Raw genomic sequence first — 26,154 nt, forward strand, 5'->3', positions numbered from 1 at the left:
AACATTTTTCTCTTTCAGACGGACTACGGGTGTGACATTGAAAAGGGAAGCGAATGCACTTACCATCCTGGAGCTGTGCACTGTGTACGGGGAATTCAGGCCAGGTAGAGACCTCATTCTCTCTCAACTAGTATTTGATAGAACAGTGCTCAACTGTTTGAGACCCTAAATGTGAGTTGCCGTTAAGCTGTTACAATCATGTTGGAAAATCCTCAGGCTTCTTTCCTGAACATGCGCTGTGTACTCTTTACTGCTAGCAGCAGTTAAACACCAAGCAGGACAGCTCTTCCCTCCTTGCCATCCCAAACATGAAGTTCTGTGTGTCATTAAGTTACTTACCCAGTGCTTGCTTAAGTGCAATTTAGGTCTTATTTATGTTCCAGGCACACAGAATATTTTTTGCCTGGATCCTGAACTCTTTTGCAGCAGTAGCCTCTGTTCTCCTATTCGTTGGTAGTTCCTCTATGCTGAGAGCAAGTCATTACAGCCTTGTCTACACCAGATAATTGCACCAGTTTAAATACATTTTAAAAATATTAACTACAATTAATCTAGTATAAAACCCTAACGCAGGCACAATTTAATTATTTCAGCCTTGCCTGTATCAATTTAGCTTAATTCTGTAAGCTGCTGTTTTCATCTATTTAATTAGATCAATTTAAAATCAGTTCTTTTTAATCCAGTTCAACTTTTCAGTGCAGATGAGCTCAATAGAAACATCCCTTTCTGTCTCTTCCTGAACTAGAGAGTCCTTCTGAGCTCCAGACTCAAACATTTCTTACAGAGTGAAATGCTGAATCCTGTTTCTTCCTGCAGCCCCCAGTACGCATCTGGGCAGCAGTGCTGCTATGACTCCACGGGTACCCAAGTCCTCACAGGGGACTCCACGGGGGGCAGCACACCTGACCGAGGCCATGACTGGGGTGCTCCACCTTTCAAAAGGCCTCCCAGGATTCCTGGGCTTTCCCATTGGCTTTACGATGTCATCAGCTTCTATTACTGCTGCCTGTGGTCTGGCAACTGCCACCTGTACATGAAGCGCCGGCCCTCCAGCGACTGCAGGACTTACCGCCCCCCTCGAGCTGGTAAGGACCTCTCCGACCCTCTGTCTCAGAGAACGAGCTTCATGAGAGGGGATTTACCCATCTGGTCTCAGCAGCACTGTCAGAGTCTGGAGCCCAACGTGCCGGTCAGAACTGGCCAGCAGGGCCCCAGCACCAGCGCCCACCAACAGATTGCCACAAGGCTTCTTTGGCAATGGCAAGGGCTGCACTTCGACTCTGCTCCCAGGGATCCTGGACTCTGGGTTTCCGCGTGAGCCTTTAGGAACAAGGCAGAGTTTGCCAGACAGTTCCCAGTGCTTTTTGCCACCTGTGAGTGCCCTGAAAGAGTGCTGCCTATGGCAGGGAGGCATCCATGAATGTGGTCCTGGGCATTCCCAGGGCCTGGACAGGCTGGTTTTCCTAAAGGGTCATGAACGGCTTGTGCATAACACCGACTAATTTTTCTCTGGATGGTAGGCTGTAATGGGACTAGACTACTTCTACTTAAATAAGAAACCAAAATGGTCTGCAGCCGGGGTACTGGGTGGAGGGGCAGGGTGAAGGGCACTATACTCTTAGGAACCTGTCCTGGGCCCCAGTCTGTGCAGCCTCACAGCAATGGCTGTGCCTCATAAACCCAGAGCATATCACTATCCCTGATTTCCTGGGGTTTGTTTAACTGCTTAACTCATGTATATGATGCAGCATCTGCCTTTGGGGACCCACACTTCGTCACATTCGATGGGCTGAACTTCACATTCAAGGGCCATGGTGAATACACACTGGTGGAGTCCAATCTGACATCTCTAAGAGTACAAGGGAGGACCCAGCCTACCAGACTTCCCACCAGTAAGTTGGTGAGAGAGACAGCAGTGCTGACAAAGGCAATTCTTGGGTTAGACGGTTTGGTCTGGTTTTGAATGTGGAAGCCAGACCTCTATCTTCTCCTCGTCCTTAACCAATTCCCCCATGCCCCACTTCAACTCTTAAGTTACCAGAAAAAAAAGTCAGGATTCTTGATAAAATGATTAGGATAGTTCACACTTTTGTATGAGATTTAAAAAGTAAAGTATGCGAGTTATAGTTCTGCCCCATCTAACATCAATTCAGAATTAAGGCTATCAAAAAGTGGCATGGTCAGGGCAAAATTCTCACCCTCTAAATGGCTTGCACCAGCCTTTTGTGTGATAAGATATGATGAGCTGATTTAGCTGTCACTGGAAAGAGAGGAGATATAGTAGCAAAGGATGGCTGGATATTTGAAGCAGCAAGGAAAACAGAACATAACAGCAAGAAAGATAATAAAATAAGGCAGTGAAAGCATTTTGGACAAGCCCATCTAGCAGTAAATTACATCAATATAAGCAAATTAGGGTATTAAAAGCTAAGGTCATTAATAGCTCAGGTCATTAATTATTAATGATAATCTGTTAAGGGAATAAAGTAAGGTATAGGGCAGAAATGCTATTTTATCCTTTTATGCAGAGAATTTTTAGCTCCAGACAGCTACAGAAAAAGAACAAGGATCAGATATACCAAAAAAGCCCATTGTAAGACTTACTGCTTTAAATGAATGTGAAACATGGACCCTTAGTACAAAGGAATACGACATAAGTAAATGCCTTTAAAAATAAAGAACTGAGAAGAAATTTTGGGCCAGGAAGGAACAAATCAGGTGTGGAAAAAAGAAAGAGAGAATTGTGGGATGCCTGTGAAGAGCCAGGTAAAGTAAATACAGTGACATATAACAAGCGGGACTTAGAGTTACAATACCACGTCACAGATTGGCCCCCAAAGGAGAGATTTAGCTAGTTCCAATGGTGCTTGATCTCAAAGACAACCAAGGAGAAGATGGAAAGATTATACTGAACAAGACCTAGGATCTCTTAACATTAATAACCAGCAGCGGGGAAAATAGGCCCTTGGGAGAGCCAAGGAAAACCTTTAAGAATAGACGAGAACCTTCACAGACCTACAGAGCCCAGGAGCAGCCCATTCTGGATGGGACTGATGCTGAGGCACTGCCTGGTCCTGGTTCCTCCCCAGCCCTTTCAGCTACATAATTTCCTTAACAAATACATTGCCTTGGCTGCAGCTGTCCGAGGCTCCGCTCAAAGACTGCACACATGTAAGGGGTTGCAGTTACTCTTCTGGCTTAGCTCTATGCCTGCCATTGGAGTCTGAGATCTGGGGAAGAGGGCTGACTTTCCTGATTTTTGAATGCTTAATGGTTCAGCCTGAACATAGATTAATATTAGTAGCAGAAGGAAGGTTTTTGTGTGTTTAAATCTAAGCTTGACAGACCTCAAATCAATGTTGATTATATGTAATAATTTTTACTCATATTTTGCAACTTTGGGGACACTTAGCGTGCTCCGCACAGGACTTGGGGCACTGTTTTTATTTGATCTTGTTGTTGTTTGCAAGGAACGGTGGCACAGGTAACAGGCTTGTCTGCTGTGGCCATGCAGGAGAGTAACTCTGACGTGATCGAGGTACGCTGCTCGGAGTACTCGGCCCTGGAGGTCCTGCTGAACCAGGAGGTGCTCAACTTTTCTGAGCAAAGCTGGATGGATTTGAAAGGTCAGACTGATGGATGGGCATCTGCCCCAGCTCTGCTTTTGTTGAGGTCACCTTTTCAGTCCTACCTGACCCTTGTGCAGTGAAAGGTCGCACTGGATGTACATGCTTTTCAATCCCTGATCAGTGGTGAAGGTGGCACCTGCAACTCACTGTGGAGATGATATGAGGAGCAAGCATGGCTGGCCCGCAGCATCCCAACTAATGTGTTTTCTTGCTTAACCTGTCCCTCTGAGGATGAGGGTGCTGGGAGCTAAAAAGAAAGGCAGGGGCCAAAGCAGGGCATGGGCACCAGCCCAAACAGCTGCAAAAAGTGCTGAGGCCTGGGTCACCACGAAGGCACTCCATCCTAGCTGTACCTTACAGCTGGGACTCCTGATGGTGCCAAGTGGCTGATTCCCCTAGCCGTACCAGCCTGTAGGGCTATGGTGTTTTTTCTGTGCAGCCATGGTCACTCCCTCTGCCCCAGAGTGACACGTGTCTGGACTGGCCCCAAGCATGGCAGTAGTGCCTCAGAGAGCACAGCCCTTCCCTGAGCCTCCTGCAGTGCAGGCAGGGCACGCAGGTACCTGCTGTTCAGCAGGTGACAGCAGAGGAACCGGGACTCAGGCCCCTGCTCCCCCAGTCCTGTTAGGGGTGAGTTGTTGTGTCCCCAGAGACTCATGGAGGAACAGAGACTTGCCTCCACATGAAGGAAAATGGAGCGAGTGAGAGCTCCTTGCTCCTCCATCCACTTTTGTCCCAGAGGGCCAGGATCAGACACATCAATCAAAATATAATGGGTAGCCAACACTCGATTCCCTTCTCCCCTGCCCATGCCCCAAGATCTCCCAGCCTGCCCCATGACCACGCTCATTAATCCTCTGCAAGGAGAGGCTATGAGGCAATATGATGTATTGACGTTACTACTGCAGTGTACTCCGCAGTCAAGACCATCTGGTTACCCATTGCAGCAGGTTAACACACAATCTAGGTGCAACTGGAAGTCTACTGTGGAACTGGTAATTTTCCCTCAGGGGGAACTTTTCTGTGGCCATTATATAATGGGGTGGTTGTTGCAGAGTCATACGTGTGCCATCTCTCTCTCTGTTCCAGGCCTCTTTCTCTATGCTGCAGCTGGTCAGAACGTCACTGTGATGTTCTCCTCAGGGGCGGGGGTAGAAGTGAGAGCCAGAGGAGGTTTCTTAAGCCTGACAGTCCTGCTGCCAGAAAAATTCATGAATCAGACCCGGGGCCTCTTGGGGGTAATGAACGACAACCCAGGGGATGAGTACACCTTCAGAAATGGGACAACCATGCCGCTTGATGCCAGTCCACAGCAGCTGTTTGCATTTGGAGCCGACTGTAAGTGCGGGGTTTTCAGTCCAGTTACTCCATTCTCATTTCTCTGAATAATCACTTCAGAAAAAAATCAAAGCCAATTATTATTTGTAGAGAGTGAACAATGAGCTCTTCTCTGAAGTGCCCGTCAGGCAGAGGCGCGCGCCTCCTCCCATGCTTGGAACGGGCAGTCACACGGGCAGACCTGTAACCAGCACCACAGGGCTTCCTTCATTGCAGTTGTCCCTAGACAGGGCTCATCTCCTACCTCCTGGCATTCTGGGATGCTGAAGCGTTGGACACCCAACAAGAGACAGCAGGAAATAATGAATGGCCACAGAAACGTAACAACTCCAGGGTCAGTCACCCCCTTTCCTCAGGATGCGAGCCATGATTCCATTCAGATACATCATACTTCTGACAGGGTTTTAGCACCTACCAGGTTGTGTTAGCTGAAGACTCACAGGCTGCAAACACACCATTTGCATTAGGTAAAACAGTCAGAGGGCAGCTTCCATTCCATGGAAATGCCCAGCCAAGCATCTCTAATGCACAAAGTCATTCTGGCCTAAATGCCAACAAGAGTAAATGATGCTGGGGGTGGAGGATGTGGGAGGTCAGGGGATAGTGGCCTAAAACCTCCTCACTTTGCCACTTGTTGGGGCCTTTATCAAGCAAAGCTCAGCCACACCCCTTCCTGCTACAACAAGCTTTCCATCTCTCCAGGCATTAAGACAGGTCACCCCAAGAAACTTAGAGCAAAGAGATAGCTCCAAGGAGGTTTTGTTTTTGAATGTTTAATTCAGAGGTTTTCAACCTTTTTGGGTCAGTGTACCCCTGGGGGCCAGACACTGAGCAGGGAGGTGGGGGGAAGGGGGTGGCGCGCAGCCGAAGGCGGAGAGGTGGCAGCTGCTGCGTGCAACCTTCTCCCTGCCCCCCGCATCCAGCCAGGCAGGCAGTGCCAGGATGGTGTGTGGCAGCGCTCCACCCCACCTGCCCACGTGTACCCCATAGGGCCTTCTCTAGTACCCCTGGGGGTACACGTACCCCCAGCTGACAATCCCTGGTTTAATTTGATAAACTCTAAGTTACTTCTTATCACTGTGATGTCAACAGACATCTAATAAACTTTGCATTTATCTCTCTGGAGAATGGTAGAAATGTTATTTGGCCTATTTATAATTAGGCTGAACCAAGCACTGATCTATGGGCTATGGCAACACAAATACTAAATAACAATAAATGTTAAAAAGGGGAATAATCTTGTCAAAGAAGGAGATGAGTTAGATGCAGTCTAATATGTCTCATCATCTCTAGGTATTGGATATGAATGAATAGAAGATGGTGTTGTTCTGGACAGTCTGGGTGAGAAAGACATCTGGGGGGTGGGAGGAGGGAAGGACACATGCTTACGTGACATATCTGATTGGTGCAACTCACAGTCAGACTGTCCAACAGGTAATTACTGAGCATACAGCGCTAGGACCAAGTATTGGGTTTCTCTTTAAAACTACAGGTAAGGAAAAAAAGCCCTCTTCACTGATTTTACCACAGAACTGATTTTTTCCTAACATATATTGTGGATTAGTAGCAAGCCTGGAAAGTTTCAACTCCAAAAATGGAATTTTTACGATGACAAGAATATGCCAAAGGCCTTACAAGAAAGGGTCCCACATAACCTTAACTTCAACTACAGTGCTGGTATTTAAATAGTATAAAATTTATAAAACACTTCCATTAACAGCCTTTCCCGTGTGTATTTTACGGTGCCTCACATTGAAACTTATGCAGAGAATGATTTTGGCTATAAGAGAAAGCACATTCTTAATTGTGCTGTAGATAAATTTACACATATAACACATGCCTTTCTGTCTCCTTAGGGGCTGTTGGCAATGAAACTTCTCTCTTCACTTATGACACCCAGTTCTTACTGAACACCTTCTTCTATGGGCCAAAGCACAACTCTTCCTTCCTACCAGTGTTTGTTCCTCATGAAGACCCTACAGACCCCCTGGTGCCAGAGATGGCCAGGCTTTGCGACTCAGACCCTTTCTGCAGGTTTGATGTGTTGACAACCAGAAGCCTCGAGGTGGGAAACGCTACCAGAATCTCCCATCAGAACCACAAAGCGTTGGTGGAGAGTCTGCAGCCAGGTGAGGTAGCCCTGATCAGGGCAGCACCAGGACAGAGGACACAGCATCCATTATCACTGCAGCTCCCCGCCACCATTCAGGATGTAGGGACCCCTGAAGATCTGGAGCAGCTGCATGTGAATTCCCGAGGATGAGAGGGCGGAAGGAAAGAGTCTCACCAGGAGGAACTATCCTCTATTGCACCAAGGTGCTTTGTGCACTGTGGGACCACAGCTAGAAGTCAAATGCCTACTTTTTAGGAATCTGGCCCTCAGGGTAGAGTCCCAGATCCAGTGCTAGGTGTCTGGACACGTTGGGAGTTACTGCCTCAGAAGGGCAACCCAGAAAAAAGAGACCAAACAGAGAGCTGCTCTACAGGTCCCTCTCCATCCTAGACACTCAGGTGGCTAGGGCCAGTACGCTGCTTCACTCTGGTAGCTCTATTCGACTTAAAATCTCCTGCCCTTTTTCCAGTTATGTTTAAATCACCACACGACTCGCTGTGGGATCAGCTTGTCAGGCAGAGTCTGACAGGCATTCATAACATAGCTCTCTTCCCTTAGTGGTCTCTTGCGGCTGGCTGGATCACCCTGCCAAGGGCAGAAAGGAAGGGACAAACTACCTGATGGGCTCAACTATCCGCTTCAGCTGTGATCAAGGGTACAGCCTGGCTGGGTCAGAAGAAAGATCCTGCCAGCTGACGGGGACCTGGTCGGGGAATGCAGCCAGCTGTTTGCCAAGCACAGGTATGTTTTCTAAAGGGTCCCCAGCTGTGGGTACAAACTGTTCATGCAGGCATGGCCATCTCAGGAAAAAGCAGTGCCAAAAAACCACAGCAAGAGAAGTAGTGGTTGACAGAAGCTAGAAAACTAGAAAGCAGATGTACTGCAAAGACATAATTCAGAAGAGCTGTCAATTATCTCTATTATCAAATGTGTCTAATATTGCCAAGCATATATGCTGTGCATATGATCACCCTTGGGCCTGGTTCTTAACACAGTGGCCTGTCACAAGAACCTATGGCCCAAAGGAATTCAAGCCAAATGCTTCCTGAGTAAATGCTCTAAAATATGGTTTTAAACTCATTCTTACCACATTAATAACCATAGTGGAAAAAGCATTGTGCAATTTAAAAACTTTTACAGAAAATGGAATTAAGATTCTACCCACATTTAATCATCAGCATGGCTTAATTTTTAGTTCCTTATTTCGTTACCTTAATAATCACGTAACAGGTTTTTTTAATTAAATATACCATGTGGATGCCGACACATCAACAGAGTTCTAGGTGCTTTCCAGACACAAAGGAAGTACCTGCCTGTTTTGTTGTTACCCTGCTGCCTTATGCCCAATTTAGATTTCAAGCACAGGAAGTCATCACTCGTTTGGTCTGTAGAGTCATGCTGTATCATACTATCATAGTACTTAGGGCCGGAAGGGACCTAAACAGATCATCAGGTCTGACCCCCTGCCCTGGGCAAGAACAGGTGCTGGGATCACATCACCCCAGCCAAATATCTGTCCAGTCTCCTCTTGAAGGCCCCCAAGGTAGGAGAGAGTACCGCCTGCCTTGGGAGCCCAGTCCAAAGCCTGACAGCCCTAACTGTGAAGTAATGCCTCCTGATGTCCAGCCTGAACAGTCTCTCTAACAATTTGTGGCCGTTACTCCTAGTAACCCCCAGTGGTGCCCAGGGGAGCAGAGCTCCCCCGATTGCCGCTGGTCCCCCCTGGTGAGTTTGTAAACAGCCACCAGGTCCCCTCTCAGCCTTCTCTTGTGGAGGCTGAAAAGGTTCAGGCCCTTTAGCCTCTCTTCGCAGGGCCTGCCCCACTGCCCCTAAACCATGCGAGTGGCCTCCTCTGGACCCTCTCCATGCTAGCCACATCCCTCCTGAAGTGCGGCGCCCAGAACTGGACACAGTACTCCAACTGCAGCCTGACCAGCACCGCATAGAGGGGAAGGATCACCTCCCTGGACCTGCTTGTGATGCATCTGTAGATGCATGACAAGGTGCGGCTAGCCTTACTGACAGCTTCCTTGCATTGGAGGTTCATGTTCATCCTGGAGTCAACAATGACTCCAAGATCCCTTTCTGGCACCGTGTTGACAAGACGGGTGTTCCTCAGCCTATAGGGGTGTTGCTGGTTCCTCCTCCCTAGATGTAGCACCTTGCACTTGTCTGTGTTGAACTCCATCCTATTCTCATCTGCCCACCTCTGCAACCTGTCTAGATCTAGCTGGATTCTGTCCCTCCCCTCCAGTGTGCCCACCTCGCCCCACAGCTGTAGTAACCATGCAACATAAAAATGTGGCAGCTTTGTAGAACAAGCAGTCTGACTAGGCTTTTCTAATGTCACTTCAGCCACGCTACAAATGCTTCAGGATAGGAGCAGCAGGTGAAATCCTGTTGTAAGAATCAGCGGTGGTTCTGCCTCTTTCTCTCTCCACATACCTAGATGCAGCCTCCTCCATCCGTCTGCATGTTTTCAGAATATTCTTAGCCTTAGTCTCTCCTGCCACTTGCAACAGCTTCCCTGCTTCTCTGAATCTCACTTGCTCTCCTTTTTCAAAGCCACCTTAAAATATATTCACCCTCACTTGCTTGTGCCTCTTACAGCATAGCTACACTACTCCCAGACTGATTTGGGAGTGCTGCTATAATCACACACCCCACCTATGGTTCCTGCTCTGCCTAACCACATACTGGAAAAGCTACCAGAGCTACTGGTTGCATGGGCCCAGGCTCATGCTCTCAGGCTTTCCATCTCAGGTTTGCTTGCGGGCCTGTGCCCAGCCACCCTCTAACAGCAGCAGCATCATATTCTTTGTAAATCGGCATGTGCAGAGCATGAGTGTGCGGGTCTCCCTAGTGCAGCTGGAAGCAGTGTAGACATACCCTCAGTGTCCAAGCAGGCCCGTGTAGGCAGCCCCTCTACCCACTCATGAGTGCACTGGGTATCAGCTCATCAAAATCACCAAGTCAATGACTGCCCGGTATTCATGGTGCTTGTGCACCCCGTGTGCAGCTGTCCAGGGATTGTTTGCACATGGTCTCCACTTCTGTTCGTGAGATTCTCTTCCTGTTTTGGGCCTGAGGAGGGAATGCTTTCACTTCTCCAGCCTACACCATCTTAACATCATTTATCTTTGCCACTTGCCCCATACTATCTACGGTCCGGTGCTAAAGCGTCTCGTCCTTGTACTCAAAAAGAAGCTGAAGGGAGTCAGTCACAGCTAGGACACGTGTCAAACTTCCACAGGGTGGCGCCGTTCCAGAGCACCAGCGCCACCCAGCAAAGCATCAGGTGTAAACATGTCACTTGAAAGCCTGAGCACCTTTCTTTGCAAATATTCAGCAATTAAGTGACGGCAGCAAATTCTCGAAACCAAGTCTCCTCCCCTACCCAGAGATGTTGTGGAATCTCCATCCTTGGAGGCTTTTAAGACTCAGCTAGACAAAGCCTTGCCTGGGATAATATAATTGGGGATGGCCCTGCTTTGAGCAGGGGGTTGGACTTGATGTGACCTCCTGAGGTCCCTCCCAACCCTCATTTTCTATAATTTTATGAATTCACAAACATAAAAAGCACAAAAGTTTATCATCGACTAGTTCCTGAACAGTGAATGGACCAGTCCTCATGGTCCTAATACAGCTGTCAATACCGACAAGTCCTGCCGCACACAAACCAGAGTGGCAGCACAGGCCTCTTATGAGCAGAACGAAGTTTAACATCCATGTGGAATGCAAGTACTGGAAAGGCACGAGCACCATCTGACTACCTGGATTTCAGACTCTGCCAGAATGCTTCCTTTGCAGGATTTACCCAGCAATAGTGACGTATCTATCAGCAGACACTTGCGTCTGCAAAACTGATACCAGCAATAACACTACTGTTGCCTGTAGGGAATGAAACTGGAAAGACTGGGCTATTTTAGCTTGTTATTATGGTGGCCTGCCCTCGTCTGCCCAGACCTGCCCAGACCTGAATAAAGGGCAACTTGTGGCCAAAAGCTTGTCTAACATCTCTCAACTATACAGTTTGTTGAATAAATGATATCACCAATAAAACCTTGTTTCTGGGCCATTATAGTACCATGATAAACAGTCTGAAATATAAGCATTTCAGAAACATGAGATGTAACTAGGAATGGTGGCACATTTCTGTGTTCATAGGAGTAAAGGATCTTCCTTCAAAGCCCAGAATGGAATGAAGTCTTTACAAAGAAAAGCAAAAGCTTAAGCAAAGACTCAGCAGTGAAATGTTTTGCGAAATTGCAAAATAAGACAATTGTCTGTTCCTGCCATCAACCACATGCCTGTTGGACAAGAGCCAGTTAGTCTCAAAAAGCAAACTGGATGTTAGCATTTAAGCTAGAGAGAGGCAAAAAGCCAATGCTGGAAGATCAAAGGGAAAGCAAACTGGAAAACATTCAGAAATTAGCTCTGCTCAGTACGGTGGAACAGTGCCATTGTTTCATGGATAAGCAAATACAAAATGAATATCTTTCAGTATATATTTTTTGGGGAAAAGAAGAATAAGGTGCAGAAAGTTTTTGGTTCGTTTGCCTTTCTCTATACAGCAACAACTTTCCTACTAACCAGAGCTCTGAATTTTATTTCATTTTTTATTCAAGTCAAAAATGGTCCTTTTCCATCCTCAGGGAAGTTGAGGCTGACAGCACTGCTTACCCACAGGCAGCAGGATACTGTAGCCAAGGCAGCATAATGTACGAACTACATGCAAGCTTCCTCTCACACTTCTCCAGTGAATGCCCTCTGGTACTAATATTCCTGAGCACCCCTGCATTTTATTCCCGTCTTTACCCCGTGCAGTTCTGCTTTCACCTGTCCGTTCCAACCTGGACACCTTCTTTCTTCCTAGGGGCAGGTCTCTTCAGAGTGATTTGGGAAAATGGACCAACCTCATTCCTGCTGTTTCTAATTGTGCAATGGTTTGTGATATGCACTCCTGTTAAACCAGTTTAACGTCTGACTTAACAGATTTGAACTGCAGGGTTCAAGAACAGCTTTTGACAAACTGTATTTTCCAACAAGGGTAGTTAGTATGATCACCTGATTTTAGAGGGAGAACAGCTCCTTGTCATACCTGATGTCACTGAACTGAGTGATGAGAGCAGGTATTTCCCTCTCCTACATCAAGGAAATAGACTCCTGCCTCATGAGCATCCACTGGATCAAGCAGAGTGATTAAGGGCCTTCGTGCCATAAACATGTGAACGAAATGACTCAGGGGCCACCTCCAAACCACCAAGTGTAGGACCACCCTCTGTACCAGGTCTGGTAACAGATGAGGCATGGCCACCTCCAGTCACGTGGTCAGGAAAGCATGGCCACACCTTCCCTCCCAGATGGCTTGCAGCAGGACCCTGTCTCACCTTAGGGAGGAGTGTTGGACGAGCCAAACTGGCAAGCAAATGCTCCTCCACCACCAGAGCAGTCCTCAGTGCATTCCCACTCCCTCCTTTTTTAAGGTTGGGTGAAACAGTCTGACATGATGATCTCAAACGCGTGTCACAGGCAGACAGGACCCAGCTGTGTGTCACCCTTTATCTTCAACACAACCAGCATTTCTGTCACAATCCCTTGGACTAGCCAAAAATCAGCATCTGGATGAAAGACAGTTGGCTAGAGCTTAGGCCAAGCAAAACAGTGACGGTGGTGATGGTGGAAAGAAGGGAATGCTTTGGAAATCCTGCAACTTTCCTTTCTGCAGTCTGAGGGTTTCCACAGATCGTTTATTGTGGGATAAATGGGTAGTCACAGCAGCAGAAAGGCTTTTTTCTGTTCAGTCACCCCATTTTAAACACTGACCTGAGCACTGCGCTCTGCAAGCGTTTGACCTCCGGCTCTCTATTCCAAGTGATGAGTGCTCCGACATTAAGAAGCTTCTACTCGTTCTGGATACCTTTGATTAATACCAGCCTCCAAAAGTATGTTATCCTAGCACCCTGTTCAGTATATCTGCTCTGGATGCCTGCCAATCATCAGATCAAACCCAAGGTCTGGGTGTGGACAGATGAACAAATTGTACCAGAGTAAAAGGCTAAGGAGGGCAGTTACCAGGCATCAGCTGCTCTGCTCTTCAGTAACTGTTTCGTATGTCCATTCTATCTTGTGGCAAAGGGAAGCTAAACTAGGACAGTTCAATTCTGAATGCAACAACTGCTAAATTATGATTGATCAGCTTCCATTTACCATGGGCTAGGATGAATATGTGAATCAGTTACCACAGAGCAGCTTGTGTGTGGTAAATTCTCTTTAACTTGGTATAACTTACCTGTTCATACCTTCCATAATACAGATTCATTAAGGGGGGGGGGAGGTTGTTTTGTTTTGTTTTGTTTTGTTTTGTTAATAGCCCTCAATGTTACTGTCTCAATAATTGGAGAAATTAAAATGAAGTAATTAAGAAAAAGGTGGAAAAAACCCAGGGAGGAGGGGGGTGTGGGAAGTCACTTAAAGAAAACCACCACTGATTTTGCAAAATCCCAATTTGTATTTGAAATTTCAAACTGTTAGACTTGAACAGTGTTGCTTTCAGAATTGTTTTCTTTAATTAAAGTCCCCATGGAAACACTCTGCTAATAATTATTCTGATATGCTTCTAATTATAATCCAAGTGCAAGGCCTTACCACTGCCACAGCAGCTTCTCTTTACACAGCAGCATGCAGCAAGGGAGCAAGAAACAACTCCCGGAAAAAAAACTTAGCAAGTGGAACAAGAGCAGGCGCAAGCATATAGCCGCTCCAGGAAGTGTAACTTTGGAAGACAGTGTTGTAGAGATTTGTCTTTACCTTGTGTGCATTTGCTCCCCTCATATATACCATACACTTGTCTTTGTATGAATGCAAACTCCTTCTATTAACAGCCATAGGCTCTTGAAGCTTAATTTCCTGACCTGGATCTCTGTAAATGCAATTCTTCTTCTTCTTCTTCTTTGGAAGGTTGAGACAAAATCTCAAAAATGTTTTTAAGCTGCAGGAGAAAAAATAATCATCATCAGGTTTTCTATTTTGAAGAAAAACAATTCTCAGTAGGTAGTCTCCAGGAGAGACCCTCAAGAATGTCTGAAGCCAGGCAAGTACCTGTATTTTGATTTTAACAAGGCTTCACAATGAGTATGAGGAGACTTTGGAACAAACTACCCAGAAAAGCAGCAAATTCTCCATCCCTTTTATCAAGATGGGATTCCTCATTGGAAGATATGTTTTAAGCCAAACACAAGTTATTTCAGGAGTAACTGGATAAAAAAGCTCTTGAAAAAGCAACAGGAAACTTCAGGTGCTTGGTGGGAGACTTGTGTTAATTATTACATTGAATAAGTGCTTCAAAGCTCAGATTCATTGCTTCTCTAACGCAACCAGCAGCCAGGGAAGGGGGAAATGTGCTGCTGCTTGGCCAAGAGGCAAAAACAAGAGAGCAGAAATGGCACCGCTTGCCAAAGGATGCTGCCATGCTTTCAGTAGGCCGCAGAAAAGCACAGATTTTTGTGTTTTAAGTGGAAGTTTTCTGCTTTTTTCCCCACAGAAAACTAGGATCCCTGTTGATTACTACCCTTTGAGCACAACGATCCAGCCAGTTTTCTATCAATCTGTAGAATCCTTTCATCCAACCTGTACTTCCTTAGCTCGCTTGCAAGAATGTTGTGGGAGACCATATCAAAAGCCCTGCTAAAGTCAAATCATATCAAAAGCCTTGCTATATCATGCCTACTGCTGTCCCCACAGCCACAGAGCCAGTCATTTTGTCACAGAAGGCAATCAGGTTGGTCAGGCATGACTCGCCCTTGGTGAATCCGTGCTAACTGTTCCTGATCACTTTCTTCTGCAAGTGCTTGAGGACTGGTTCCATGATGTTTCCAGGGACTGACGTGAGACTGACTAATCTGCAGTTCCCCAGATCGTCCTTCTTCCTTTTCCCCAGATCCTCCTTCTTCCTTCTCTTCTATAGTTGCCCTTTTCCAATCATCCGGGACCTCTCCCAACCACCATGAGTTTTCAAAGAGAATGGCCAGTGGCTCTGCAATTATATCTGTCAGTTCCATGAGCACCCTCAGATGCACTGCATCCAGCCCAGTGGATTTGTACACATCCTGCTCTTCTAAATAGTCTCTAACCTGTTCTTTCACTGCTATCGGCTCTTCACCTCTTCCCCAAACTTTGCTGCCAGGTGCAATAGTCTGGGAGTTGACCTTGCCTGTGACGACTGAAGTAAAAAACGCATTGAGCACTTCAGCCTTTTACGCATCATCTGTCACTAAGTTGCCCCCCCATTCAGTAAGGGATCCACACTTCCCCAGTCTTCCTCTTGTTGCTGAGGAATTGGTCCTTTCATGTCCCTCCAGCAGCTTAGGAACGGTGATATATTTTCAGAATCTCACCTTTTCACACTTTTTAGCACAAGTTTTTGATAACTTTCTTATCATTTATAGCCGAGCAATTTTAACTTTCTTGGATAGCAGAACAAAACATGCGGCATCTATCTTGTCTTCTCTAAAATCATTAACAAGTATTTGTGAATTTAAGCTTTGAAACAAATGTTATTCCTGTGAAGCAAAAGTGAACAGGTACAGTGAGAGCAATCTGTAAGACAACCGAGATATTTAGGAAATGGGCACTCACCTTCTTGTTGAAGCTGTGAGCATTGAAGTTGTAGATCAACTCTGTAGGTTCATATCATTTACACATTATCACTACTTTTTACTGCATTGCACTGGACTTCAGCCAGCTGTTCCGACATTTAGCACAAGGGATTTTGGTGAACTCCTATAGTCTAGTGGTTTCTTTTTTCCCCTCCCTAGATACAAAGATAAGAACATTAGCAGGATATCTATAGCCTTTAGAAATCTCTCTCACCTTCAACAATATTCAGTTACAAATCTACCTGAAGGCAGAATATCACATTCTCATTTGTTTTCCTTTTCCCTTTTTCAGATAACCACCAAGCAATTCTCTTTGGCTCTATATTCGGAGTTCTAGGCTTTCTAATCTTGGCGGTTCTAATTTTCCTGTTGTACAGAAAAAGGAAGAGGTAAGAGTTATTCTAATAAATTATAAGAAGCGACCTTGAAAGGAATTAAATAGGCTGGTGCCATATTTACTTACAAGAGAAAAAGTCTGGAAAGGACTGTTTCTATGCGTGTCCCTCATGAGAAATATCAGGTCTCGTCTATCCAGTTTCTCCTGAAGGACTCTGGATTCCCGATGGAGCATTGGAAGGACGACATCAGAACCAACCAGCACCTGATCAGTGGAAAGGGCAAGGGCATTTAGTCAGAATGTGTATATATATATATATATATATATATATATATATATTTATTCCATACTTAAAAATGTATAATTTCAAAAATTCAATAATTGATGTGGTAGCTAAACCAAGCTGATAAATTGCAGTGTCACCTAAAAATGCATCACGTGGTTTCATAAGTCATCATGTATCTTTACCCATTGTCTCTCCTTGCTAGCCACAAAGAATTTCTGGATGTGGGGATGGCTGCTTATGAAAAATATTCTTTATTATTTTAAAAGCTATTAAACTCTTTGGTGTTTTCAAAGTAATTTAGACAGGATCCCACTGGCTTCCTGTCTCTGAAATCCCACATGACCTTTTCCATGATGCAAACCAGTCTTCTCTGTAGATAGGTCTCTCTTGCGTAACAGCATTCAAGGGTCCTGTCCACCCCGTGTCCCTCCTTCCCTCTCACTGGGTGGGGATGAAGACCTAGCCGCCTCAGCACTCCCAACGTTTTTGCTTAGCCAGGGAAGCTCCTGGGGTGAGACAGAAGGCATGGGATTGCAAAGTGCCATTATCGCAGGTGACTCCATGGTAGCCATCACTGAGCCCTGCGTTTAAAACAGTCTGTAAAATATTCTTCTGAGAGACACTTACTTATACTTTGTATGAAGTATCAGTGTTGGTTTAGGATACTTGTAACACGAAATACATATAGATGTGGCTCGTAAGTGCAAAAGGAGGCCAACAAAACTCATGTCCCACTCTGCAGCAGTCTGATCTGTTAACTGCATAATCTGGCTGCAGAGACACAAATACTTTACCATTTCACAAATACTTTAGAAGAATTTAGAAAGATGTCGCTGAGAGCATGCAAGGCCTATGGGACTCTGCATCTGCCTAGACCTCTGCTCTGTTGGGTTTTGATGGGGGGAGGCAGTATGTTTAGCTGAGAAGCTCTTAACTGGGAAAGATTATTCAATGATCTGCTCCATCCCCAACATCTCACAAACAACTGTCATCTATAGTATACTCCCCAGTATTTTGGTCAGAATATTTTTAAATGTGTTGAGTGCTGTGTCATACTTTATACATGAGAAAGGAAAAGAAGGCACAGTAACTCGGAAAACCCTGCCAGTGGCCAAATCTCTGATGCTGAGGCAATGAAATGAGGCAAAAAGGATCAGATCTCAATGTAAAGTAGGGCCACACAGTTACATGTACATGCCACTACTTGATATGAACATGACAAGAAGCAACTCTTTTAGACATTAATACTGCTAACCTCAAGTGTTTGAAAACCTTGAGTCATGATGTAGGAAATTATAAGGTTAAGAAAAATAATATTTGGGGGTTTTTACTTGCTTTCCTGGTTTTGAACATTTAAGGTATGTATCTGAAAGTTTTTCTCCAGAGGGTTTGCTTTTAACAAAAAAAGACCCCAAAAAACATAAGAGTTGAGAATCTTACTGAACAGAAGACCTCAGGAGCTAGGACTTAAAAAAAAATGTCAGATATCAAAAGATCTGCAATTAAATTGCAAGAGCTGGCTCTCCCACCTGCAAGGCTCTCCACACCACCCAGCCAGACTGTGCCCTGCACCCCTGCATTTCCGGGATGCTCATTATAATTCCCAAGAGCTGGCCAGGACCAGCCTTCAAATTCCAGGACTGTTCTGGCTAAAATAGGATATACAGTCACCCTAATTAAATGTATTCTCACCAAGACATTTTCACATACTGAAAGGTTTGGGGTTTTTTTCCACAAAAAAAGCTAAATATTTTTTAACAGGATCCACTGCTAAGGGCAGAAGTGGTGCCTCCTTGTGGCCACTCTAATCCCGTTCCTTGCACTCTGGTATCTCTAGGTCCCCTCTTCTGCCATGCCTGTGATGTTACTACTGTGCGGTTGCCTACGGGGAACCAGAGGGTGGTCCCGGGCACTCTGTGCTGCCCCTGCCCCTGCTCTGATCCCACCCCTCCGCCCCGTCTTCCAGGGCTTGGACAGCCTGGCCCGCTACTCACCAAGCCTCTACCCTACCTGCCAGCCCTGCAATAAGCCAGGCCTCTCTGTGGGGCATCTTCAGGGCCCTCCTTTCCCCCCCTTCAGCTATTCCCATAGCTTGCAGCCTACACAGCACATATCAAGTCAGCCACATTCAATGAACTGCAGCTGGGGTGCCTTTCTCTCCCGCAGGCTTCTCCCACTTTGGGCCCTCCTGGGCCTACTCACAGTTCCCTCCCGGGTCTTTGGTCCTGCTCCTCAGTTTCATGCACAGAAGGCTCCTTCCATTAGTGCAGTCAGGTTCTGTCTCCGCTTATCCTCAGCACTTGACAGAGCTCCCCGCTCCAGCTCTGCGGTGGTCAGATTGCCCTCCCTGCCTCAGGTGCGCAGAGCTAGGGGCACCTCAGCAGGCCCTGATCTAAGGACTGAGCTGCCAGCTGTCCATTATCTGGGGCTCTGCCGCTTCCTGCCCCTCCTGCCCAGCACTTCTCTCAGTGACAGCGCTTGGCCCACGCACGCAGCAGTCTGCAAATCTCTAAATTCGTACAGGATTCATAGTTTGCCGAAATGGGAAGGAAGTAACAGTTCCTCAATACACTTCTGAAGGATCTGCTCAGCAGGTAACACACGGCCAGGGGAAGGCCGTCTCTCCCAAGAGGAGATGTGTTTTGAAACCATCCAGAGTTGGCTGTCCTACAACTGACACAGAGCCAGCCTTTTGCATCAGCCTCGACCCCCTTAGCACAGTGCTTCCCCATGAGCTTTTGGATGCCTCTTTGTAGCCGTTTCCATCTCTCTCTTTCCGTTTGCAGAGCGAACCGGAGCCCAAATGCCCCCGAATCAGTTCCAGGCGAGAAAGAACTGATGCCCGCCAGAGGGACGAATCTGTGAGCGGCGCAGCCGGGAGTGGGAGGCCGCGAGCCGCCGCCGCCTCCACCTCCACCTCCGCCTCCGCCTGGAACAGGTGTCCCCGGCCGCGTCGGGCCTCTGCCTGCCCCGCCGCGGCCTGCCCCGCGCAGCCAGGCTGAAGCCGACTCCCGGCCCCCGATTCCTTTTTCACAGCTAGTCTTCAGCCAGTGAAAGGCTGCTAGCAATGAAATAGATGTGGGAAGAGCCCGAGGTGCACCCGAACGGCGTTTCCTGACTCGCCTGGAGCAGGGCCTGGCCCGGACCCCGAGCGCGGCCCCAGCGGGCCAGGGGCCGTCGGGCCAGGACGAGCGGGGCCGGCCCAGCCCGGCTCTCACCTGGGCGCCGCCCCTGCCTGCGCCTCCGCCTCCGGCTCCGGCTCCGGCTCCACCCCGGCCGGGTGCGGGGCCGGCGGAGCAGCGGGAGGGGCGGGGCGGGGCGGGGCGGGGCGGCCGGGGCAGGAGGCAGCGGCGGAGCGGCGGCCGCGCTGTCCGCGCCCATGGAGCCGCCGGCCCGGACCCGGACCCGGACCCGGGCGCTGGCGCTGGCGCTGTCGGGGCTGGCGGCCGCCCTGTGCCTGGAGCCCGCGCAGCCCGGTGAGTCCCCGCGCGTCCCGGCCCGTCCCGTCCCGTCCCGGCGGTGCGGTGCGGTGCGGTGCGGTGCGGGCTGTGCGCGGCCCGGGCGGCTCTCGCTGTCACTGCCGCCTCGCTGCGGGCCGGGGCCGCGCTGACAGCGGGCGGGGAGCGGGGAGCGGGGCCGCCCGGCCGCTGCCAGCAGGTGCCTGCTCCCGCCGCCCCGGCCCGGCCGAGCGGAGTGCGCGGGGACTCACCGGGCTGCGCGGGGCGCAGGCGGCCGGGCTCCCGGGCAGCCCCGCAAGCCTGGCGCTGCGCTGCGCTGCGCTGCGCTGCCCCGGGAGGAGGGCGCTGCCCCGCGCCTGCTCCTGCGTCCTGCGCGGCCGGGGACATCCCGGGCTGCAGGCGGGAGGGCCGGCTCGGCTCGCGCCACTGCTCCTCCGCGCTGCTCCGGTTGGGAAGGGGCGGCTCACCGCGCTGTCACAGCTCCGTCTCGCGGGCCCTTCAGCCCTGCAGCTCCCCGTGCTCCGGCCAGCAGCCCCGCCCCAGCGCGCCTGGTCTGCCGCCGGCGCCGCACCGAGCGCTTTCTTCCTCCTCCTCCTCCGTCTTAAGCAAGACACTGAAAGCAGTTGCGTTCAAATTCAAGTCCAGCATGCACGTGTGTCTGACACTGGGGATGGGTGAACACCTACTGCCCAAGGCCCGGGGAAGAACCTGAACCTGATAGAAATCTGGTATCCCACGGGCAGCCAAAGGACCAAGAGCTGCTCCCCTTCCCCCTGGGGACATCTACATGACACTGCTGTGCGGTTGTTACTGTGCATTTATTTAGTACTTGTACTAGCAAGTACTACATACTGCAAATGTGCAGTAACCAGAGTTACTGTGTAGTAGTGCCAGCAAACGTCTTTTAGGTGATGCTACTGCACAGTAGCCTAGTTACACTGTGCAGTAGCATGTTAGCACTGTCCGTGCTGTGACAAGCTACTGCGCAGTATTTTTCAGCTACTGCGTGGTCAGCGTCTCACGTGTTCACGTCCCACGTTCCAGATGGAACCGAATCCCAGTGCCAGATGCCCTGCAACTGCTCCTCCCCGTGGGGTGTGGGGGGGAGGTCTGTGAGATTGCTCAGGTTACTACCAAGCCTGTCCTTCTGGTCCCAGCATGTCCTGGTTTTTCTTCTTTCCTGCCATCCCTCCCCACTGCCGTACAAAATCACCACTGTGTTCTCTTTGCTTGCTTTTTCTGTCGTGCCCCTTTAACTTCTCAGGTTCTTTATTGTGCCTTTCTTCTGCTCTGCACTGTCAGTGCAGTTGGATCTAATGTCATGCCTGCAGTAGCGGATGGGGAAACTCTATATGACATTTCTAACCACCTTGATAAGGGGTGTAAAATAGTCAACCAGGAGCCTTCTGTCCAGCACACCTTTACCTCTGTACTTGTGCTGCAGGACCTGCCCACTGTGCAGTTTCCAAAGGGATTGAATTCCATGGTTTTCCACCTCAGTAAGTGAGACAGGATGTGGAAAAACTACCAGGCAAGCAAACTTCTCTTAGAAAACATCACTGAGATGACTTGGCTTTAGCTACAGCAGCTCTTTCTGCCTAAAGGGTAGCTCCCCTACTTCTTGCCACAAAGGGCCAAAAGCAAGTCCGCCTATTATGTAACCCAGAGCTTGGACATCGGTGCAGAGATGGAGAATGGCCACGCACGCAACATGGGTTTCCCTTGGGGATAAAAGTTACATGTTCACAACATGGTCTCAAATGGAAAAAGTGGAAATATCACCCGAAACACTTGTGCTCATAGCCTAGTTGCCTGTCCTAGTCCATCCCAGAAACAAGTCTAATTAAGCCCTCAGTATAACTGTTCTAGTCTTACGCTATTTTTTAAGTGGCATGCTAAACTTAACTGAGAAAATGAATTAGTGTTTATGGCAAGTAACCAGTCTGTACCAGATTCCTGCAGCATAGGAGGTCCCCACACACCTGTGGGAATGGACAGGAACACTTGCATGCCCTGGCACTCGCACTGATGTATGCAATACGCCCAGGCTTTCCTCCACCCTCTCTGCAGCATGGGAAAATGCCTACATTAACAAAATATTGGGCAACCTTTTACCCAGGACATTTTCTTGTGTGGATCAAGGATGAATGAGGCTCCAGTGCTGAGCTGGGTAAATAACTTGCGTTGGAAAAGCTTCTGGGAGCTGCTTGTAGCAACAAAAAGTCTGTTTTGCAACCACACCCAACGCGCTCCTCTACAGCCAGTGCTAAAGCCTCCAGCCAACCCAACGTGCACACGTCATTAAATGAAACTCTCACCTCCTAGCTGTTTGATTAAAAACTCATCCTTTCTTGGATAGTATATGCAAGATACATGTCACATTACACATGACATACAGCAATTCATGGTGTTTGTTCAGCTTCTGGTAAAGGTTCTTGGTCCTGTCAAATTAGAGAGCGGTACTGCTGTCTACAATCTGACACTTCTTGTATTCGGATTTGTGACTTTCAAATTAGTCGTGTCTTGTTGAAAACCTTTTTTCTGCATCATAACACAGTATGGAATGCAACATCGCCAACCAGTCGGATCACAACATGCAAATAATTTGGTATTCGATCTATAAAACTGCATCTTCAAAGAAAATCATTGAAGTGCTAAAAATATTTTTAATAATGACCACAGAAGCCATATTTGTCTCTTTGATCTTCTGAAGCTTCTTCTGGTTTCAATCAGTATCCCCACATAAAATACAGTGGAAGTCTACAATAATAAAATCCCCATTCCCATGTCCATAGGAAAACAAATAGGTTCTCCTCTCAAGAAGGTAATTTGGTGTTCTGCCTCATCAGTGCCTGGGCCCAGCCTCTTACTGCTGGGTGTCTTGGCATCAGTTAAGTGGTTTCTGTCCTTCCCTCCATGTTTTACTCTTTCATTAAAGTGTTTCTGTTGTCTAATTATATCCTTTCAATCAAATTAGAGACTGCAGCATCTGGTTAGTGCTTGTAACTGTTGCCATCTGCACCTAGATGCAGCACTTTTCAGTTAAGGAGGATTGCTCAAGTTCCAAGAGGCAGAACGAGATTTGGAAAAAGTTTACTTCGAGCATAACTTAAAAGAAATTTCTTCAGAGACATTGGGAGAGCCCCTGCTTGCTGTGATGTTCAGGCGGGGTGACACAAAGCACCTCTCTCATCTTGTTCGGCAGCAGGAAAGGTGCCTTGGCTGCCCTGGGAAAGCAACTAGGAGGCAGCGTAAACATGCAGTCCCAGGAGGCTGGCCCGAGTGTCTGGCCACCGCTTGGCAGGCCCACACCTCTTGAACATAAATTGGTTCCATGGTCTCACTTCCTGCTCTGGGAATTCTGCTATCCCCACGTTACTCCCTTCACCTATTACAAAGAAGAGTATTAATAAGAATAAATTAATAAGGCATTACATTCTCTGCTTCAGCTCTGTAAGGTGCTAATGTCATGGCTATCACATTACTATTGTAGTGAGATCTGCAGTGGAAACATCCATTTTGTTCCTCTTTCCTTTACCCCTAACATATAGGCATTGCTGCAAGATAGATAATCAAACTAGCAATTTAGGTTGGTGCAGAAAATACCTTGGAGAGTGTTTGGGGTAGAGACACTCCTTTTCCTGAAAACAATATTCTGGCACCAATCCATAGTTTCATAGCTGGTAGGGTTGGAAGGGACCTGAGCAGATCGTCAAGTCCGACCCTCTGCCACGGGCAGGAAGGAGTGCTGGGGTCAAATGTCCCCAGCTAGGTGATTATCTAGCCTCCTTTTGAAGACCCCCAAGGCCCCAAGAACACTCCTGAAATTAAAACAAATCCAAAGAAAGTTGTGCATTTTCAGTAAAATAGTTTGAATCAGCAAATTTGTCATTCTGAATTTTCTAATGAATAGACTTTTCCATAAACCCCATAGATGAGCTCCCCAGTTCTGTTAGAAAACTGTAACCCCAGGGGGCTCATCATCACTAAACAAATGCCCCCAAGAAGATGGGCCTTGCAGTATGGTCCGATGATTTCCAAACGCCCGTTGCTTTGACTGGAAGCAGAAAAATTCCATTACAGGAACCTGTCAAAGAAAGCACCCTGCTTCTTCTACCTCTTATTTGTGCATAACCTCTTCCACATATCTGTGGTGTCTCAGGTCTTTCAGGTAATTGAGACTTCCACCATTTAAAGCTCTGGTGATTAAAACAAAACCCTTGGTCTCCATCTGGAAACTCAATGAGCACCAGTGCACCTCTTCAGATATCAGTTTTAGGTGCTCAATGAGTCACAACCGACCCGCTGAGCACACTGCAGCAGGCAGATAGCTATTGGCTGCATTGCATTAAGTTTCCAACCAGTCCTAAAATGCCACTGCATGTGGAGCACAGACAGCCATCTAGTTCCAGAATAACAAAGGCCTGGATAATGGTAGTAAGGTCCCTATGTCAGAGAAGAAAGGTCACACGTGTCTAACCAGAGACAGATGGAAAAAAAAATCTGGCTACAGCTGCTATTTGATCTTCTAAAAGCAGCCCTGGATCCAATAAACCTAATTGTGAACCTGCATCACAGAGGGACATGTGTGGGAGGTAGCGACCCCCTCACCTACCCCTCTGGTTCTCCCTTTCCCCATCTACCACCATCTCTTGCCTCCACCAGCTTCTAATGCATGCTCAGGCTTCATGAGGAAGTGAAGTTAAACTGTCACATGGCACCAGTAGCATCAGATGCAATGGGAACAGAGAGCAGAGTGCTGTCTGAATACTGTATGCTGCAGCCCATGTACTCTCCTACGAATGTCATGTATACATTGAACAGGGCCCTCTGGATTTACCAGCTGAGAGTGACTGGGAACCCTCCAGTGACTCTGGCCCTACCTAATAGTGACTACAGACATCCCAATAAAATACCGCAAGTAACAAAACTTGCAGGCAGCTGACAGATCTAATACAGTCTGCACAGATGCCTCATCCTTATTTATTGATAAAAGATGTTTGAACACCCTACAGTTTTACTTCAGACCCAGGTCTGAAACCCAGCTGATGAGGATCTAGGGAACATGAGGATCCCAGAAATGTACCAAGCTGACCTGCAGCAGTCTTCCAAATAAGTTTTCTAATACACGGAGGACTGGTTGTAATATGGGTTAGCAGGATCATCCTCCCACAGCAATGGGTTTTTACACAGGGGCCACACACATCAACTTCCTTAAATATGCCCAACTCAGCTACAGCCAACAATCCCTGAGTATGCTGGGCACCTGTCCTCCTGCAGGGAAGTAAAACATTGGCAAAATGTTTCTAAACGAGCATTGCGTTTTCCAGCTGATTTCATAGTTGGTAGTTGGTCGGAAGGGACCTGAGCAGATCATCAAGTCCGACCCCCTGCCATGGCAGGAAAGAGCACTGGGGTCACATGAACCCATCCTCCTTTTAAAGACCCCCAGGGTAGGAGCCAGCACCACTTCTCTTGGAAGCTGGTTCCAGCTCCTAGCCGCCCTGACAGTGAAGTAGCGCCTCCTGATGTCTAGTCTGAATCTACCCTCTGCCAGCTTGTGACCATTATTTCTTGTCACTCCTGGTAGTGCTTGAGACAGTTTACAGGTGTAATGACTGGGCAGCTATTTCTGAATATACTAGAAGAATGAATTAGCAGAGGGGAAGAGGGAGGGATGAACAGTGCTGCACAAACTAATTAATTAAAGAGATTGGGAAATGCATTGAAAGGCCATGTTTCCAAGAAAGACCAGATCCTGAAGATGTATGCATGTGGCTGCCTTAACACATTGCATGCAAATTTCTTCACCTTCAGCTGACCATTCAGTTGCTAAATTGGAGCATGTACCTCGATCTTTGAGGGACCATGGCCTTGATTAAATGTATATATTATATATATTTCTCTCCCAAGCTACTGAGGTTTATTTGAAAAACAAAAAACAAAAACCCTTCACCCTATCACTGTGGCAACATGAAAGAGACTTTGCACATCCCTTCTTAGCAATAAAATGTGTGCACCAGTATTAAAATTGCTACATTTCATCACATTTTCAAGAGTTTGCTGGCATAAAAGTTTATTTAACATAAACAGTTCTGCCCTCGTCATCCAGTATCTTGCTCTTAATGGAAACTCAAGGAACTTGACAATGACCTAAACTGCAAATTACCCCAAAACCAGAAAAAGCAATCAAAGAGACGGGTTACATGCTATTTTGGCAAAGATACATTAGCTGGGGGAGATGATGACAGCCCTGACTTCCTCCCCTGGTAATGGGATGGCCTGCAGATACTACTGTAAGGGAGCTCAAAGCCTGAAGAGCACTAGCACAGATGA

At 47.6% G+C, this 26,154-nt stretch overlaps 2 protein-coding genes and 1 long non-coding RNA gene across 9 annotated transcripts in view; 2 read left to right on the forward strand and 1 right to left on the reverse strand.

Moving 5' to 3' along the window:
* The window catches only part of LOC102576062 (sushi domain-containing protein 2), a 31,687-nt gene extending 12,453 nt beyond the window's left edge, over positions 1 to 19,234 (forward strand). For all 3 annotated transcript variants that reach the window (XM_059713302.1, XM_059713304.1, XM_059713303.1), the window contains 9 exons: positions 19 to 104; positions 817 to 1,085; positions 1,749 to 1,892; positions 3,471 to 3,626; positions 4,719 to 4,967; positions 6,824 to 7,096; positions 7,639 to 7,821; positions 16,030 to 16,126; positions 19,147 to 19,234. In XM_059713302.1, coding sequence (XP_059569285.1) covers positions 19 to 104; positions 817 to 1,085; positions 1,749 to 1,892; positions 3,471 to 3,626; positions 4,719 to 4,967; positions 6,824 to 7,096; positions 7,639 to 7,821; positions 16,030 to 16,126; positions 19,147 to 19,225 — 1,536 coding nt within the window. In that variant the 3' untranslated portion in view covers positions 19,226 to 19,234. The remainder of the gene's footprint in view (positions 1 to 18; positions 105 to 816; positions 1,086 to 1,748; positions 1,893 to 3,470; positions 3,627 to 4,718; positions 4,968 to 6,823; positions 7,097 to 7,638; positions 7,822 to 16,029; positions 16,127 to 19,146) is intronic.
* Positions 11,575 to 20,513, reverse strand: LOC102574269 (uncharacterized). Of its 5 annotated transcripts, XR_009455091.1 has the most exons (7): positions 18,563 to 19,153; positions 16,988 to 17,131; positions 16,704 to 16,866; positions 16,201 to 16,338; positions 15,980 to 16,103; positions 15,718 to 15,892; positions 11,575 to 14,071 (listed from the first exon to the last, which is right to left on the reverse strand). It is a non-coding gene; the product is annotated as an uncharacterized LOC102574269 (long non-coding RNA). The 5 variants fall into 5 exon arrangements; XR_009455092.1 differs by lacking the exons at positions 16,988 to 17,131; positions 18,563 to 19,153 and adding an exon at positions 20,070 to 20,513 and having other exon boundaries at positions 11,680 to 14,071; XR_009455090.1 differs by lacking the exon at positions 16,988 to 17,131 and having other exon boundaries at positions 11,680 to 14,071.
* KREMEN1 (kringle containing transmembrane protein 1) overlaps positions 19,706 to 26,154 on the forward strand; it is a 44,580-nt gene continuing 38,131 nt past the window's right edge. The window contains exon 1 of the mRNA XM_059713305.1: positions 19,706 to 19,836. Within this exon, the coding sequence (XP_059569288.1) occupies positions 19,740 to 19,836 (97 nt within the window). The 5' untranslated portion in view covers positions 19,706 to 19,739. The remainder of the gene's footprint in view (positions 19,837 to 26,154) is intronic.

Source organism: Alligator mississippiensis, chromosome 10, assembly GCF_030867095.1.
Source record: "Alligator mississippiensis isolate rAllMis1 chromosome 10, rAllMis1, whole genome shotgun sequence".
NCBI classification, from domain to species: domain Eukaryota; kingdom Metazoa; phylum Chordata; order Crocodylia; family Alligatoridae; genus Alligator; species Alligator mississippiensis.